Below are 13553 nucleotides of genomic sequence, written 5' to 3' on the forward strand. Positions count from 1 at the left end.
AAATACATACCTTTGAGTTTAGTTGTGATGAACGATGTCTTTTTTTCACTTCTATCCAAGAATCAGATTCCAGATCAGGCAAACTTGTAGAAAGCCCCTTAGATACTATCTGAAGGTTGTTGGCTTCAACATTTGTATTTGCAGCAACAGGAGTTCCTACCCTTGGGGAACTAGGAGCAGATTCTGAAAGTCACAAATAATAATATTTTATAATACATGTTCCATGCCACATTACATCTGGCAATCTACAGGTTATAAAAAAACCTAACATATAGCAGACCGGGTTCTCTCTCTAGACCACAGTATGAGAGAGTTGGTGCATAGCAGCAAGACCCATTCTGATCAAGAAATGTGTCTGATATATTTACCTGGAGGTCAGGTATTTTGTTTTACTTCGCTACGTGTTGCAGGCCATGCCGGCTCAGCTAGAATTTATTGCTCACCCTGAAGTGTCTGGTGGTGGTGGTGGCCTTCTTGAACTAACGCAGTCTTTGAGCTGTAGGGGCACTCTCAGGAGGGAGTTCCAGGATTTTGAACCAAGCGACAATGATAGAGATGTACAGTACAGAAGCAGACACTTCGGGTCCAATCTGTCCATGCCAACCAGATATCCTAAATTAATCTAGTCCCATTTGCTAGCACTTGGCCCATATCCCTCTCAACCTTTCCTATTCATATACCCATTCAGGTGCCTTTTAAAATGGTGTAATTATACTAGCCTCCATCACATCATTCCACGCACGCCTGTGTGGAGTTTGCACATTCTTCCCGTGTCTGTGAGAGTTTCCTCCAGGTGCTCCAGTTTCCCCTTGACAGTCCAAAGATGTGCAGGTCAGGTGAATTGGCCATTCTAAATTGCCCATAGTGTTAGGTGCATTAGTCAGAGGGAAATGGTTCTGGGTGGGTTACTCTTCATAGGGTTGGTGTGGATCTGTTGGGCCGAACAGCCTGTTTCCACACGGTAGGGAATCTAATCTAACATTGTAAGAGAACTAAATATTAAATCAAGAACAAGGAACGACTAAAATTAATGCAAGTAAATGAATAGCAAATGAGTAGTGGTGATAAAATAACAAATCTAGGAGAGTTCCCTTAAAACAGTGATTTAAAGGAAGAGTCAGAACACTTTAGATGCAGAATGATTTTCCGAACTCAAAATGCTGATATTTCAAGCTGATGCTTTGTCACCTGAAGCACTGATGGTTTTTCTCGCCAGAGGTGCTGCCTGTGTATTTCCAATATTTGTGGTTTTAATTTTCATTTCTCAACACCTGCAATTAATTCATATTTTGATGATCTTTAAAATTCTCTGTTTAGGAACTATTTCTTTAGATTGGTAAACTATATGTTACTCCACTATTTAAGTGAAGGTGTGAGAAGGAATCCAACCAGGTTAGCCCAACAAATGGTCAGGAAATTACTTGAGTCATCTTGAAAATTCAGCTGATCAGAGTGAGTCAAAGTAATGGATTTGTGAAGAGCTGCTCATATATGTGACCCTAACTGATTTTTATGAAGAGATTATTCAAGTAATGGATGGTGAAATGTTTATGAATATTATTTATATGGATTTTGAGGAATTTGATAAAGGCTGCCATTAAAAGGTTGTTTTAATTACAATTGAAGTTCAAGGAATTAAAGGCAAGTTAATCGATCTGGTTCGGAAATTGGCTAAACAGGAGGAGACAAATGCATTACGAAAATGGGCAATATTTGACTAGTGGGGCCTTGCAAGAATATGCTGAGGCCTAGAAAGCAAGACAACTGAAGTTTAGCGGTGCTACAAAGATAGGTGGCATGAAAGTTGTGCAGGTGTAAGCATTGATGATTAATGTCACTTTTTAATTTAAAATTAAACAGGCAAAGTTGTGAGAACCCACTTTGGATAAAAAAAATCTAAATGGTGAAAAGTTAGTGGCACAGTAGTCTATAGACCTGCACACAGATCCAAAAATAATCACAAAAAGATAAATGGAATGTTGACCTTTAATTCGGAGGACAGGAATAGAAAGGGTCATGGGTCAGGCAGCTATCCAAAGTACTGATGATACGACAGAGTATTGTACACAGGTCTCGGCACCATACCCTCAGAAGAATATTACAGTATAGCCAGCTCAGCACAAGGACACCTGGAACCTAAGGGTGGAATTACACATCCTGACTGGGGTTACATCCCTTATAATTCCGAAGATTAGAAAGGTGATGTGATTGAACTTGCGAAAGTAAAAAAAGTGCAAGGATATAGAAGGTATAAGAAACAACTTTGAAGGTACTGGGGGAGATGGTCAGTCTCTTACAGTGGGATATGGCTTCACATTACAGCGGAATGTGGCTTCACATTACAGCCAAGCCTCTCGGGAGTGAAGCTAGAAAAATTGTTTAAGCATAGGGCGATTGAAATTTGGAACTCCATTCCAAAGTGAGGGCAACACGGGGTTGATTGACAGTTGTTACAAAAGATATTAAGGGATATGGAAATGAAGGTATATGGTGTTAAAGACTAGCTATAACCTGATTGAATGGCAGAGGAGGCTCATGGGTTTAAAAGGTCCCGAAGGACACATGCTCTCAATCATGATAACATTAGTACACATTTCCTTGAGCTTCAATATTCTTAGTGTATAACAGCACAGAGCATATAAATATTTAAGAATTAGTTTTATAAAAATCCAACACAATGGTAGAACAACTGCAGGTCATCTTATTACAAAGAGGCCAAATATCCACAATACTTGAAATAGCTTTGAAGCTGATCAGAATATTTTAGATTTTGTTTAAAAAAGCACGTACTGAATGCAGCATCTCCAGTTTTGGAGTTGCTGTGGAGAATTTTATTAGTTACTGTGCTCTAGTTGAACTACTCCGTTGGCCTTTTTGATTACACCATGAAACAGAATCAAGATGGCAGCAAGACTAATCTAAAAAGAGTGGCACTTGGTCTGAAACAAAAGTTGACTCTCAAAATGAGGAAGAAAGCACAAAAGGTTAGTCCACAATCGAGTGAGGGAGGGAGGGAAAAGTTCAAAAATACAACTAGTTGACAAACCAACCAATCCACTTTCCTAAAAATTAAAATACAGAAGTTGGGGTGCTTGTTAACTGCACTCGTGTTAAATAGGAAGTGTCCAATACTGGACTACAAGTTTTCTTCTTTGGTATTTGCCCTGTTACCATGGTCACTTGCGTCCATGTATTCTTTTTCAGCAGTAAGGGAAGGCAACTTCCAAGGTCAATGCCTCTCCTTCCTTAACCTAAAACAAGTATACATGCAGTAGGGTAAAGACAGATTACACTAAATTGAGGCACATTATTTTGCTGATTTAGGTCCAATAGTCTTGCTGTTAATTGAGATAATTGGGATTTCAAAATTGGGATACTAACATTAGCAGAGGTGTAAAACAGCAACACTCGAGGTGCGTGCATTATCAATGACATTAGGCTCATATTTTAAACGAAACACTGTGCAGTACACTTACCAGTTTGAGAGCCATACATCTGCCCAGGTACAAATTCTGGGCAGTTAATTAAACGGGAAAAGTCAGTTCTTGGCATGTCAGAAACAGGTGGGCCTGGAATAGGCCATTTCTCAGGACTCTCTTTTTTCCTCATTTTCTGGTCCACAATTTGCACCTCTGTACTCCCTTTTAATGCCTGAAAACACAGCAATAGCATTGGTAAATGTAGACTAAAAGATTTGAATGACAGATCATTAAATTAATTTCAGTTTTAATTATTGATTAAAGAATCAAAATGATCAAAACCAGGGAAGACAGTTTAGCTAACATATCACGATTACAAAAGTTCAGAATAGTCTAAGTTAACACATGGGAAAGTCCCAGAAGTAATCAAAATACAATGGCTTTTGGTATTTGCCCGATGTGAGTACTTTTTAAATGTTATGCTCTTTTCAAAAAGATGTGCCACCAATGCACTGCACCATACAACTTCCAAACTATGATTTTCGGTGAGTGGGTGGGGGACATGGCTGTACAGTAGATATAGTTTACTTGGAATTTCAGAAGGCTTATGCTAAGAGATTAGCACGCAAAATTAAAACACATGGGATTGGGAGTTGTGTATTGACAGATACAGAACTGAATGGCAGTCAGCAAACAGAGTAAGAACAAATTGGCCTTTTCCTATTCCTCTGGGAGCCAGTGACTCATGGGGGATCAGTGTTAGGACTTTAGCTATTCATACTATAGATATGATTTAGATGAGCGAACTAAATCGAAGTAATATCTCAAAGTTTGCACATGACAAAGCTGAAGGTAGCATTAGGAGGATGCAGAGATACTTCAGGGTGATTTAGACAAGTTTAGCTGATGGGTAAATTGGGAGGGGGGGAACGGAACGAATAAATGGGAGGTTACCCACTTCGGTTGCAAAACCAAATTATCTGAATGAAGATAGATTGGGAAAGGGGGAGGTGCAATAAGACTTGGGTGCCCTTGTACAAAAGTCACTGAAAGCAAACGTGTAGGTGTAGCAAGTAATGAACAAGGCAACTGGTATGTTGGCCTACATAGTGGGAGGATTTGAAAATAACAGGGATGTCTCTTATTGCAATTATACAGGGCCATGCTGAGACTAGACCTCGGAGTATCGTGCGCTGTTTTGGCCTCCTTATCTGAGGATGATTTTCTGGCTATGTAGAGTGCATAACAAAGGCTTACCAGACTCTTTCTCAAGCGACAGTAATTGTATTTATTTTCTCTCTTCTTTTAGCACTTGATTTGGTAACTCGGGAGTGATATTCGTGTCCTCAACCATGCACACTGATGCAAAGTAGTTGTTCAACTCTTCAGCCATTTCTTGGCTCCCCATTATTTCCCCATTTTCGATCACGAAAGGGCCTGTATACTTTGGCCTCTCCCTTTCTTCTTACATATTTAAAGAAGCTCATGCTGTCCATCCCTATATTACTTGCATGTTTACCCTGAAATGTTTATCTTGTTATGATTATTTGTTTGGGCATGTTCTGTTGGTTTTAAAACTTTCCCAAACCTCTCGCTTCCCACTAATCCTTGGCACATTGAAAGAAAAGCACGCAATTGGCTGCTATCCTCAACTTCCTTGGTTAACTACAGTTGGCTTATTTTCCTCAAAATTATTTTCCCTTACCAGAAAGTATCTTTGCTGTGAGACATAAGCTATTTTATTAAACACATGCCAATGTAATTTTAAGAACAGGACAAAGTTTATTACATACGAAAGGGTGGGAAGAACCCTATGCAACTCATTGAAGCAGATATCAGAAATAAAGATTTTTGCCTTTACACACTTAAAAACTTTATGGATACTTCATCAGTCAAGGGTCACCCTTTTTCTATTTCAAAATTTGCTTGCTAGCATCTTTAGTTAATATCACTTCCTAAGACAATGTTACAAATGACAGACAATACAATCCATGAAGTTGGCTTTGTAACACAAACTGCTCCGTTTTTTGGTGCACATGAGGGATAGTGTCACTTTTCCTATTGACACCTATTGCTTTAAAAACTAATTCTCTCAACAATATGTTTAGTGGTCACCTTTGCAGGCTTATAATGAATCAACCAAATACACTCACTTCAGCCAATCTGGGACCATTGACATAACAAATTTTGGTACACTTCATATGTTGTGCTCTGATGCTGTTTGAAATTTAAGACAGATTAAAGATGAATTTATTCTGAAAACTCAACAAGTTTCAGAATATCACATTGAGGCAATGCTAAATCTAATACAATGGCTAGATCACTGTCAGGGAGTAGTGTATGCAGTCCTGGGGGTCACATCACAATGAAAAAAATGTCAAATTTACCAGGATGAAAATTTAAATGAGGAAAATCTTAAGGCATATCAGAAATAAAGAAATCCACTTAAATTTGCACCTAGTGAGAATAATTTTGTATTATACACTGGAACATTAAAGTTTTGGGAAAATATTTTCACTATTAAATACTTGCATGTACGTTGAAACTTACAAGTTTACTACTTAACAAGACTGAATTATTATGACTTCCCATCCCTCAATGCCTACCTTATTCCCCTTTCAATACATTACTTTTAGACATATGTGACTTTTAAGTCTGAATTAAGTTTCAGAGCTCTAAGTATTGAAAAACATGAGTTAAATCTTCAGTGATGGAAAGAATTAATTATATTTGCCAAGTTTAAATCAACATGGGTTGGAATTAAGCCAGCATACTTTAAGCAGAAAGCACTGATAAAAGTGGAGGTGCTCTCTATGTAACATGCAGAGGGTCTAAATGATTGCTGCTTCTCTCACATCTCAATCTCTTAACAGTCTTTCCATTATATAGCCTGCAAAACATGCTAAGTACCTCACTGACAATCTGAGCAAAATAGTCCTAATAAAATGGCAATTAAGCAAATCAAACTTTGTCAAACTTCAGAAAACATTTCAAAAATCAAAATAACTGTCAAAATTACAACACTCTAAACTAAGTTTTAAAGAAAAATTAAATAAAACAGCAAATAATTTTCTTGTATAAATTGGCATGAGTTACGGCCACTACTCAGGAGGAAACATGGATGAATGCGAAATTCAGAACAAACCTTATATTCAGTAAAGTAAAGGCAAATTACAAGCACAAACTGGCTGTGAATAAAATTCAAAGGATACCTGCCTTAGGACTGACTTCAGTAGTGAAGAGATTGGCATTTCATATCTATGTGTGGCAGTCAGGTATGCTGCCATGCTTATTGTACTGTTCCATAAACAAGAATGCTACATACATATACAGTTAGTCAATTTTTTGACACAAATTCAAGTTTTCAAAAATATACATGATGACAGCAGTTTAAAATACAATCAATTCCTTTTTAGTTGTGCCACATCAATATTTCTTGCATTTTGAAAACACTGCACATTTTGCTAAAAGCAGTGCTCAAACTTTGAGGAAATTCAACCCTACAAAATACAATTTTGTACCATTGTATACTTTCGTTCAAAGTTCATTGTCTTCTTGACCATCAGTTGACATCCTCTCCTCTGAGCCTTCGTACAGGATTTGATCAATGACTGAAGTCGAGACTTATGTAATGTAATTCAGGAAGTTGCTACACTAGCTCAATTGGATGAATTTAGATTATGCCTTTAGATTATTTAGGTAATCATAAGATCCCATGACATTATTTAAACAGAAAATTCTCCTTGTGTCCCAGCCAACATTTCTATGCTCCCTCCACACCCCAACCGTTCAAATAGATGCCAAAATCGACCAACCATGCAGCAAACTCATTAATGGCTGAAGCACATTGCTGCCAAGTTTTTTTTAATTATGTTTCATTTAGAATGAAAATGATATGCTTCATAGAAAACAAGATATTTCAATAAATTAACTTTAATTTTAATTTAATTAATCATTTTCAGTCCAATTAAAAGTAACTTCCTTTCAAAGGCATACACTTTTTCTTTTATAACAAAAATATGCAATATTAACCTTGAACATCATGATGCATTCCAAGGCACTTCATAGTTGCATTGATATAATTTGGAGATACAAGCAGCCAGAATTAGAGGAGCTCAGACAGCTTGGGAATGTTGCAGTGCTGGAGAAGTTACAAAAATAGGGAGGCACGAAGTCATGGAAGGTCTTGAACGCAAGGTTAAAAATTTTCAAATTAAGGCAATCGCAAGTTGGAGTACACATAGGTCAGGGAGCATGGGGTGATGGGTAGCAGGCAGAAGACAAACAATTATGAAGTTCAAATCATTTTTGGCATTTTACATTACAAAAACAGACAGGCATTACCTCCAAAATGAGATTTACATCTGTAGTTAGAGCTTGCACCCGGTGGAAACTTGCAATCAGAGAAATGGGTAGGAAACCTTGTTCATCCATTTTTCTCCGTAGGAAAAAATCTCTTTCCAGATTTTCTGTACTGAAGTAGTACTCACTAAAAACAAAAATTACCCGAGTTAAAACATTTACCCAGCTAGGTTATCATTAGGAAAGCATCGCAATAATGTCACATACATCTGTCGTTTAATGTACTCCTTCAGTAAGGTTTCATCCACTGTGTACATCTGTGCTCCACTTCCATCGTCATAATAGTACATCATGTTAGTGTTGTATTCTGGTACATACTGGTCAGAGGTATCATACGATTGCTTGTACCCATATGGATAGTCATAATTCACTGAGGAAAAAAAGTAATCTAAATCAGTTGCATTATCCAAAGTTATATTTGAAAGTTAATCATACATAGCTTCAAATCTTATGCTTTGTGCAATCATTTCACAGAATTATATGTATTTTTGCACAGCACACATTATTAAATATGATACCTAAAGCTTTGTTTCAGTATCTCAGCCTAGAAGTATTATAGCTTCTATGATGGAAACCTTAAATTCCTTCATTTAAAACAGAATTTTCTCAATTACCAATAAAAAAAAGTGAAATATCAAAATTAATGACATCCGGAATCTCTTCCGAAACTATCAAAATCTGTTTAATGAAGTTAACTCACTCTAATCCTTCCTAATTTGATTAAGTCATCCATTTTACCCTATGAAAACAATGAACAAAAATTGCAAGAATCTTGGAACATTCTTTATAATTGTATGTAATAAGAATGTCCTTTTCACACAAAAACCCTGTATATTCAATCATGAATCATTCATCATCACTGATGAACACAGGCTGGTAATCTGCTCCTCAGCCAAAATGCCAACCATTTAAATTCTGAACAACAGAGCTTATAACTAGATTATGCAGTTTATGGAATCCAAATAGGTCAAGCAGCAGACTCCCAGAAATCTGTTTAGTCGCTGAGCTGGAAAGTTCGTTTACAGGCTCGCTGATGATGTTACCCAGTCTGGTGATGGAATGTCTGAAAACAAACCTTCCAGCTCAGAGAGCAAACTTACATCCAGAACCTCAACCTGAGCTACAAATCTTCTCAAAACCCACTACCTGTTTAGTCTTAGTAAGGTGGCTGCACATCCATGAAAACAAGCAATGTCAGAAATAAGATAAACTTTGATATGTTCTATATGGGGCCAGCCAACCATGCTCAGAGATGTATATGTGAGTGAATAATTTCTACTATGGATACTTAAAACGTAGCAGTCAAGTGCCATGTGCAGCCCTAGACTCCGATTTGAACCAGTGGTAAGCCAGGGCATTACTACACAGTTTTCCTAAACATTAGTCATTGGTCAAGATGTTGCCTGTGCTGAAGCAGTTCACCTATGGAGACTAGATCGGTTAGAGACCTTTTCCTTAGTACAGAAAAGGTGCTGAGGTAGGGATCTGATTAAATTGTACCATGTTCTGAGGGGCGCTGACAGGGTAGGGGGACAAACTTTTAGGGCACAGTGGCTCAGCGGTTACCACTGTTGCCTCTCAAATAGTTACCCAATACCAGAACTGAATCTGGGTTCTTGATTCCGTGTAGAGCTGTACAGCTGCCCCAGGGATTTTCACTGGGTGCTCTGGTTTCCTCCCACAGTTCAAAGATGTGCAGATTAGGTGGGTCAGCCATAGTAAATGCAAGGTTACAGGTATAAGGTGGGGGCTGGGTCTAGGCGAGACGTCCTTCGAGGTTGGTGTCATTTTGATTGGCTGAATGGCATCTTTTTGCACTGTATAGATTCTTAGATTCTATATTTCCAGGCTGTTTTACAGAGATCCTCTCTCCACGCTACATTGGTTGATGTTTGTTTGAAATGCTGTGCTGTGTGTGGATAGATAAGTAAGCTATTATCCTGAGAGACGGTAGCAAGGTTTCCAAATATTGTCAGAGGCATTCCTGGAGGTTTGATGTCGACTGCATTATCAGTGATACAGACGCCGGTCTACGACATTCAATCTCAGAGACAGAATGGCTGTCCACTACTGTGTATGTTGGATGGAGATACTGATACATATAAGTGGTTGAAAAAAGTGGGTTTTAAGTTGTAAAGAGAGGCACTATTGATGGAATTGATTTGCCAATACTATTCACAAACACTTACCACGTGAGCTTCCCCTGCCACGTCCTCTTCCTCGACCTCGACCTCTGCCTCTACCTCTGAAACTGCCTCGTACACCACCACCTTCACTTCTAACACTGCCAACTTCATCAGCATCATCCCTTCTGTCTCTATCGCGCTTGTCATCTCGGCGCCAACCTTCACAAAAGCGAGTTTGTATTATTCAAATGCAGTTTCTCAGGACACAGTCCTAAAATTTCTGGTCATTGTTGACTGACAGGAAACTCAAAATGATATATTACAATTCAAGAAGTGTCAATGACATCCATCACACTGAATTGATTTGAAGGAGTCACAACATGGAACTTGCCACTTTTAGAAATTCTCAGGTATTTTAACTTGCTTGCTACCTTGGTAGTGTGTGTGTTTTACTTGTGCTTAACTTTCGATTAAAAAATGGCAGGCAGGATTCACAGAGAGGAGGGCCAATAAGTGGGAGCCAAAGCCTGGTGGGACAACAAACCCACTGCAGGTTTGAATGCTGTTCAAGCATGAGGGAGGTAGGGAGGGTAACAGTGTCTCAAAATCCTTGTAGAATCATAAGCAAAGGAAAGTATGCTGGAGGAAAGCTTACAGGTCTAACAGTATTTTTAAAAATATTATGATTTTCTCATGGGCACCTGAGAGGAGGCCTTAATGCCTCTTCCACCTACAACAGGAAAATTGTCATCCTCCCAACTGAAAGGTGGTCCATATAAAGCTGAAAAATCATAACAGCTTCAAGCTGTCTCCACGTGGACACTTAATTGCTGCCAGGCAAGTTGATGGTGTTGGTTTGATGCTGGCTCCATGAACATTACTTAGAGATAGGAGGTGACTTAATACTGGCACATGTTTTGGGGAGGTGACCTAATATTGGCACATTTGCTCTGGATGGCAAACACTTTCAGGCTTAGGTACTTTTACACTGTAAAACAATTTTTATTAAAGCATGTGACCAAACATAGTAATGCTTTTTCCTATGGAAATACTAAAGTAGAAAAGATTTTGTTAACCTGAACCATGAACATATACGAACAGTTCCCAATGCCACGCTTTACAATTTTACTCCTCATAAGTCACTCGGCACACTTTCCGGGGGACAAACACTTATACAGATGCTCAGGCAATTTTCCTCAGACCATCAGTAAATTAAGGTCGTGGTAAAGTTACCATAGTTCAAGACGACTATAGGGTGATTCTTTCAGAGACAGGTAACTGGTGATGATTTAACTGGAGGGTCACCAAATCTCAGGCAAGAGGTTGAGAAGGACAGACCTTCATGATAATCTCAGCTGGCGTGGAAATTGAACCCACACACTTGGCATCACTCAGCATTGTAAAATAGCCATCCAGCCAACTAAGCTAAATGACTCCCTTGACCAATCAGTACCAATCAATTGAATGCTGGATAACTTCCATTGGCTTCTCATGATTTTTGGTCAGCTGTTCTTCAGAATATTTTTTGAAGAAAAATTTGTGTGCTCCAGTAAGATTGACAAGTGTATTTTAACACTTTCAGGTTGTGTCAATGTTCTGAAGACGTTTTGCATTTGAGAAAGTTTACCTGTGCTTTGCTGACAGTTAGAAAAATGTATGTAGTTAATTGATGATATCCAAGATACAGAGAGAGCAAGAGTTTACACTGAAGTCCTTTAGATATTGCAACAATCAGCTGTTTCTATCTAAAATCCTGGATATGTTTCAGAAATGAAAATAAATTACCATGTACTCTCAAAAAAAGTGTGTTTGGAACTTACTTCTTGAATAATCATTTCTTTTGTTGTTTTGCATCGATCGTGTTGTATCTACCTGAGAGCGTGAACTATTACGTGAGCTAGGCCTTTCTTGCCCATCTTGTTTCACTTCATCTAGGTGAAGAGGAACCCATTTATGCTTGTTCGCTAAAATATTTAAAAACAAAACAGGTGATTGTGTGCACTTACATGATATCCCTCAAAATAATTTTATAGGAACCAAACAACAGTCGTGAAGAAAATTCAGGAATCTGCCTTTTGAATTCAAACTGAAAATATTTGCCCTTAATGCAACACCACACTCGGAAAAATATTTAGACTCAAAAATATAAAAAAATGAATGGTGATAATAAAACTAAACAGTAAAGAATTCAACTTGTAAAAAGAGTTTATGCTAACAAAATACCAATAAAATGTAAAGACTTTTAAAAATGACTAAAGCAAAATCTCACATTAACAGATCACTCTATACCCCTCTGAGCAATAATAAAACCACCTTTTTGTCACCTCCCCAACCCAATAAAAAGGAATAAGTATACAAAGTAAAGTAGTTTCTTTAATCTACTGACAATTTCAGCTTTATTCAAGCAGGTTTCTTAAGCTTCCTTTAAATTTTACATGTTGTATAATACCAATAATGGCTTCAAAATTAGATAACCAGGCTGTCCGAAAATACCTGATGTTGCAGATTTATAATCATTTGCTGGTTGTACAAAAAAATGCATCTTGCATCAACTGTTGATCATCCCCTTATCTGCACCGACTAAAACACAAACTTCACGAAATAAAAACCAATAGAACTGTGGATGCTGTAATTAAAAACAATAACAGAAGTAGCGGAATAACAAATACCACTGTTTACTTTTTGGGATACCATACAATTAATATGGACCAAGTGCAGATAAATGGGGTTAGTGTAGTTTCTGTTTTGAATTGCATTGTTTTGTACTTGTTGCAATATTAAAAAATCTATTTTTTCCTCATTAAAAATATAATTTTAAAAAAACTGCTGGAAAAGCTCAGTAGGTCAGGCAACAACTGTGGAGAGAAAGCAGAGTTAATGTTTCAGGTCGAGCGATCAGAAATTCTCAAGGGTCACTCGACCCGAAATGTTAACTCTGCTAACTCTCCACAGATGCTGCCAGACCTGCTTAGCTTTTCCAGCTACTTCTGTTTTTGATACTAAACTACACTAACTCCACTTACATGCACTTGGCCCATATTAATTGTATGGTATCCTAGAAAGTAAACATAATGTAAAGTAGCATTTATGTTATTCAGTGAAGTTGGATAAATCACTCAGGTCCCACACAAGACAGACTAACCACAGGGCTAAACTGTGAGAGAAAAAAAAAGACCTCACTTTCTGGAAAGTGCAAATGTCTTCCAATGTTTTTTAAAATATACATTTTTACAATAGAGCTCAACAGTCCTTCAGTACTTGTAAAAGGTAGAAGCAGTTTCAGTAGTAACTAGAAAACCTCAGTCAACTGTTGGACTTAAGAGGTTCTATCTCTTCTAGGTTCTGACCACAGCACAAGGAGTTTCAAATCCTTAAATTGTTTACATGGCACATTCCAGATAATATTGAATATTTCAAGAAAATATGAAAACAATTAGGAATATGTATTTAGCTGGTCTACTTCTATTACAAATATGTATGTGCTCATATATATTTTCAAAACTTTTGAAAAGGGTTCAGGGAAAGAACAAGCAAATGGGACTACTTGAAAAATTATTTTCCAAATGTTGGCACAGGCACTTCCTACTTATTCTAAGATCCTACATAAAGTCGGATGAACCTTTCAATAGTACAATTGGCCAAACAG

General features: G+C 37.7%; 1 protein-coding gene across 4 annotated transcripts in view; it reads right to left on the minus strand.

Annotated features, from left to right (window-relative positions):
- LOC122539387 (la-related protein 1B-like) overlaps window positions 1–13553 on the minus strand; it is a 114393-nt gene that overhangs the window by 44558 nt on the left and 56282 nt on the right. For all 4 annotated transcript variants that reach the window (XR_015753331.1, XM_043674174.2, XM_043674172.2 and 1 more), the window contains exons 6-11: window positions 11728–11871; window positions 9971–10126; window positions 7989–8151; window positions 7764–7908; window positions 3477–3651; window positions 11–183 (exon numbers count right to left, since the gene is read on the minus strand). Coding sequence is in view for 3 of the 4 variants with exons in the window: in XM_043674174.2 (XP_043530109.2) it covers window positions 11–183; window positions 3477–3651; window positions 7764–7908; window positions 7989–8151; window positions 9971–10126; window positions 11728–11871 (956 nt within the window). In the remaining variant the exon portion in view is untranslated. The remainder of the gene's footprint in view (window positions 1–10; window positions 184–3476; window positions 3652–7763; window positions 7909–7988; window positions 8152–9970; window positions 10127–11727; window positions 11872–13553) is intronic.

This window comes from Chiloscyllium plagiosum, unplaced genomic scaffold, assembly GCF_037043375.1.
Source record: "Chiloscyllium plagiosum isolate Xiang-an unplaced genomic scaffold, Cpla_swu_hap1 HiC_scaffold_36, whole genome shotgun sequence".
NCBI lineage: Eukaryota > Metazoa > Chordata > Chondrichthyes > Orectolobiformes > Hemiscylliidae > Chiloscyllium > Chiloscyllium plagiosum.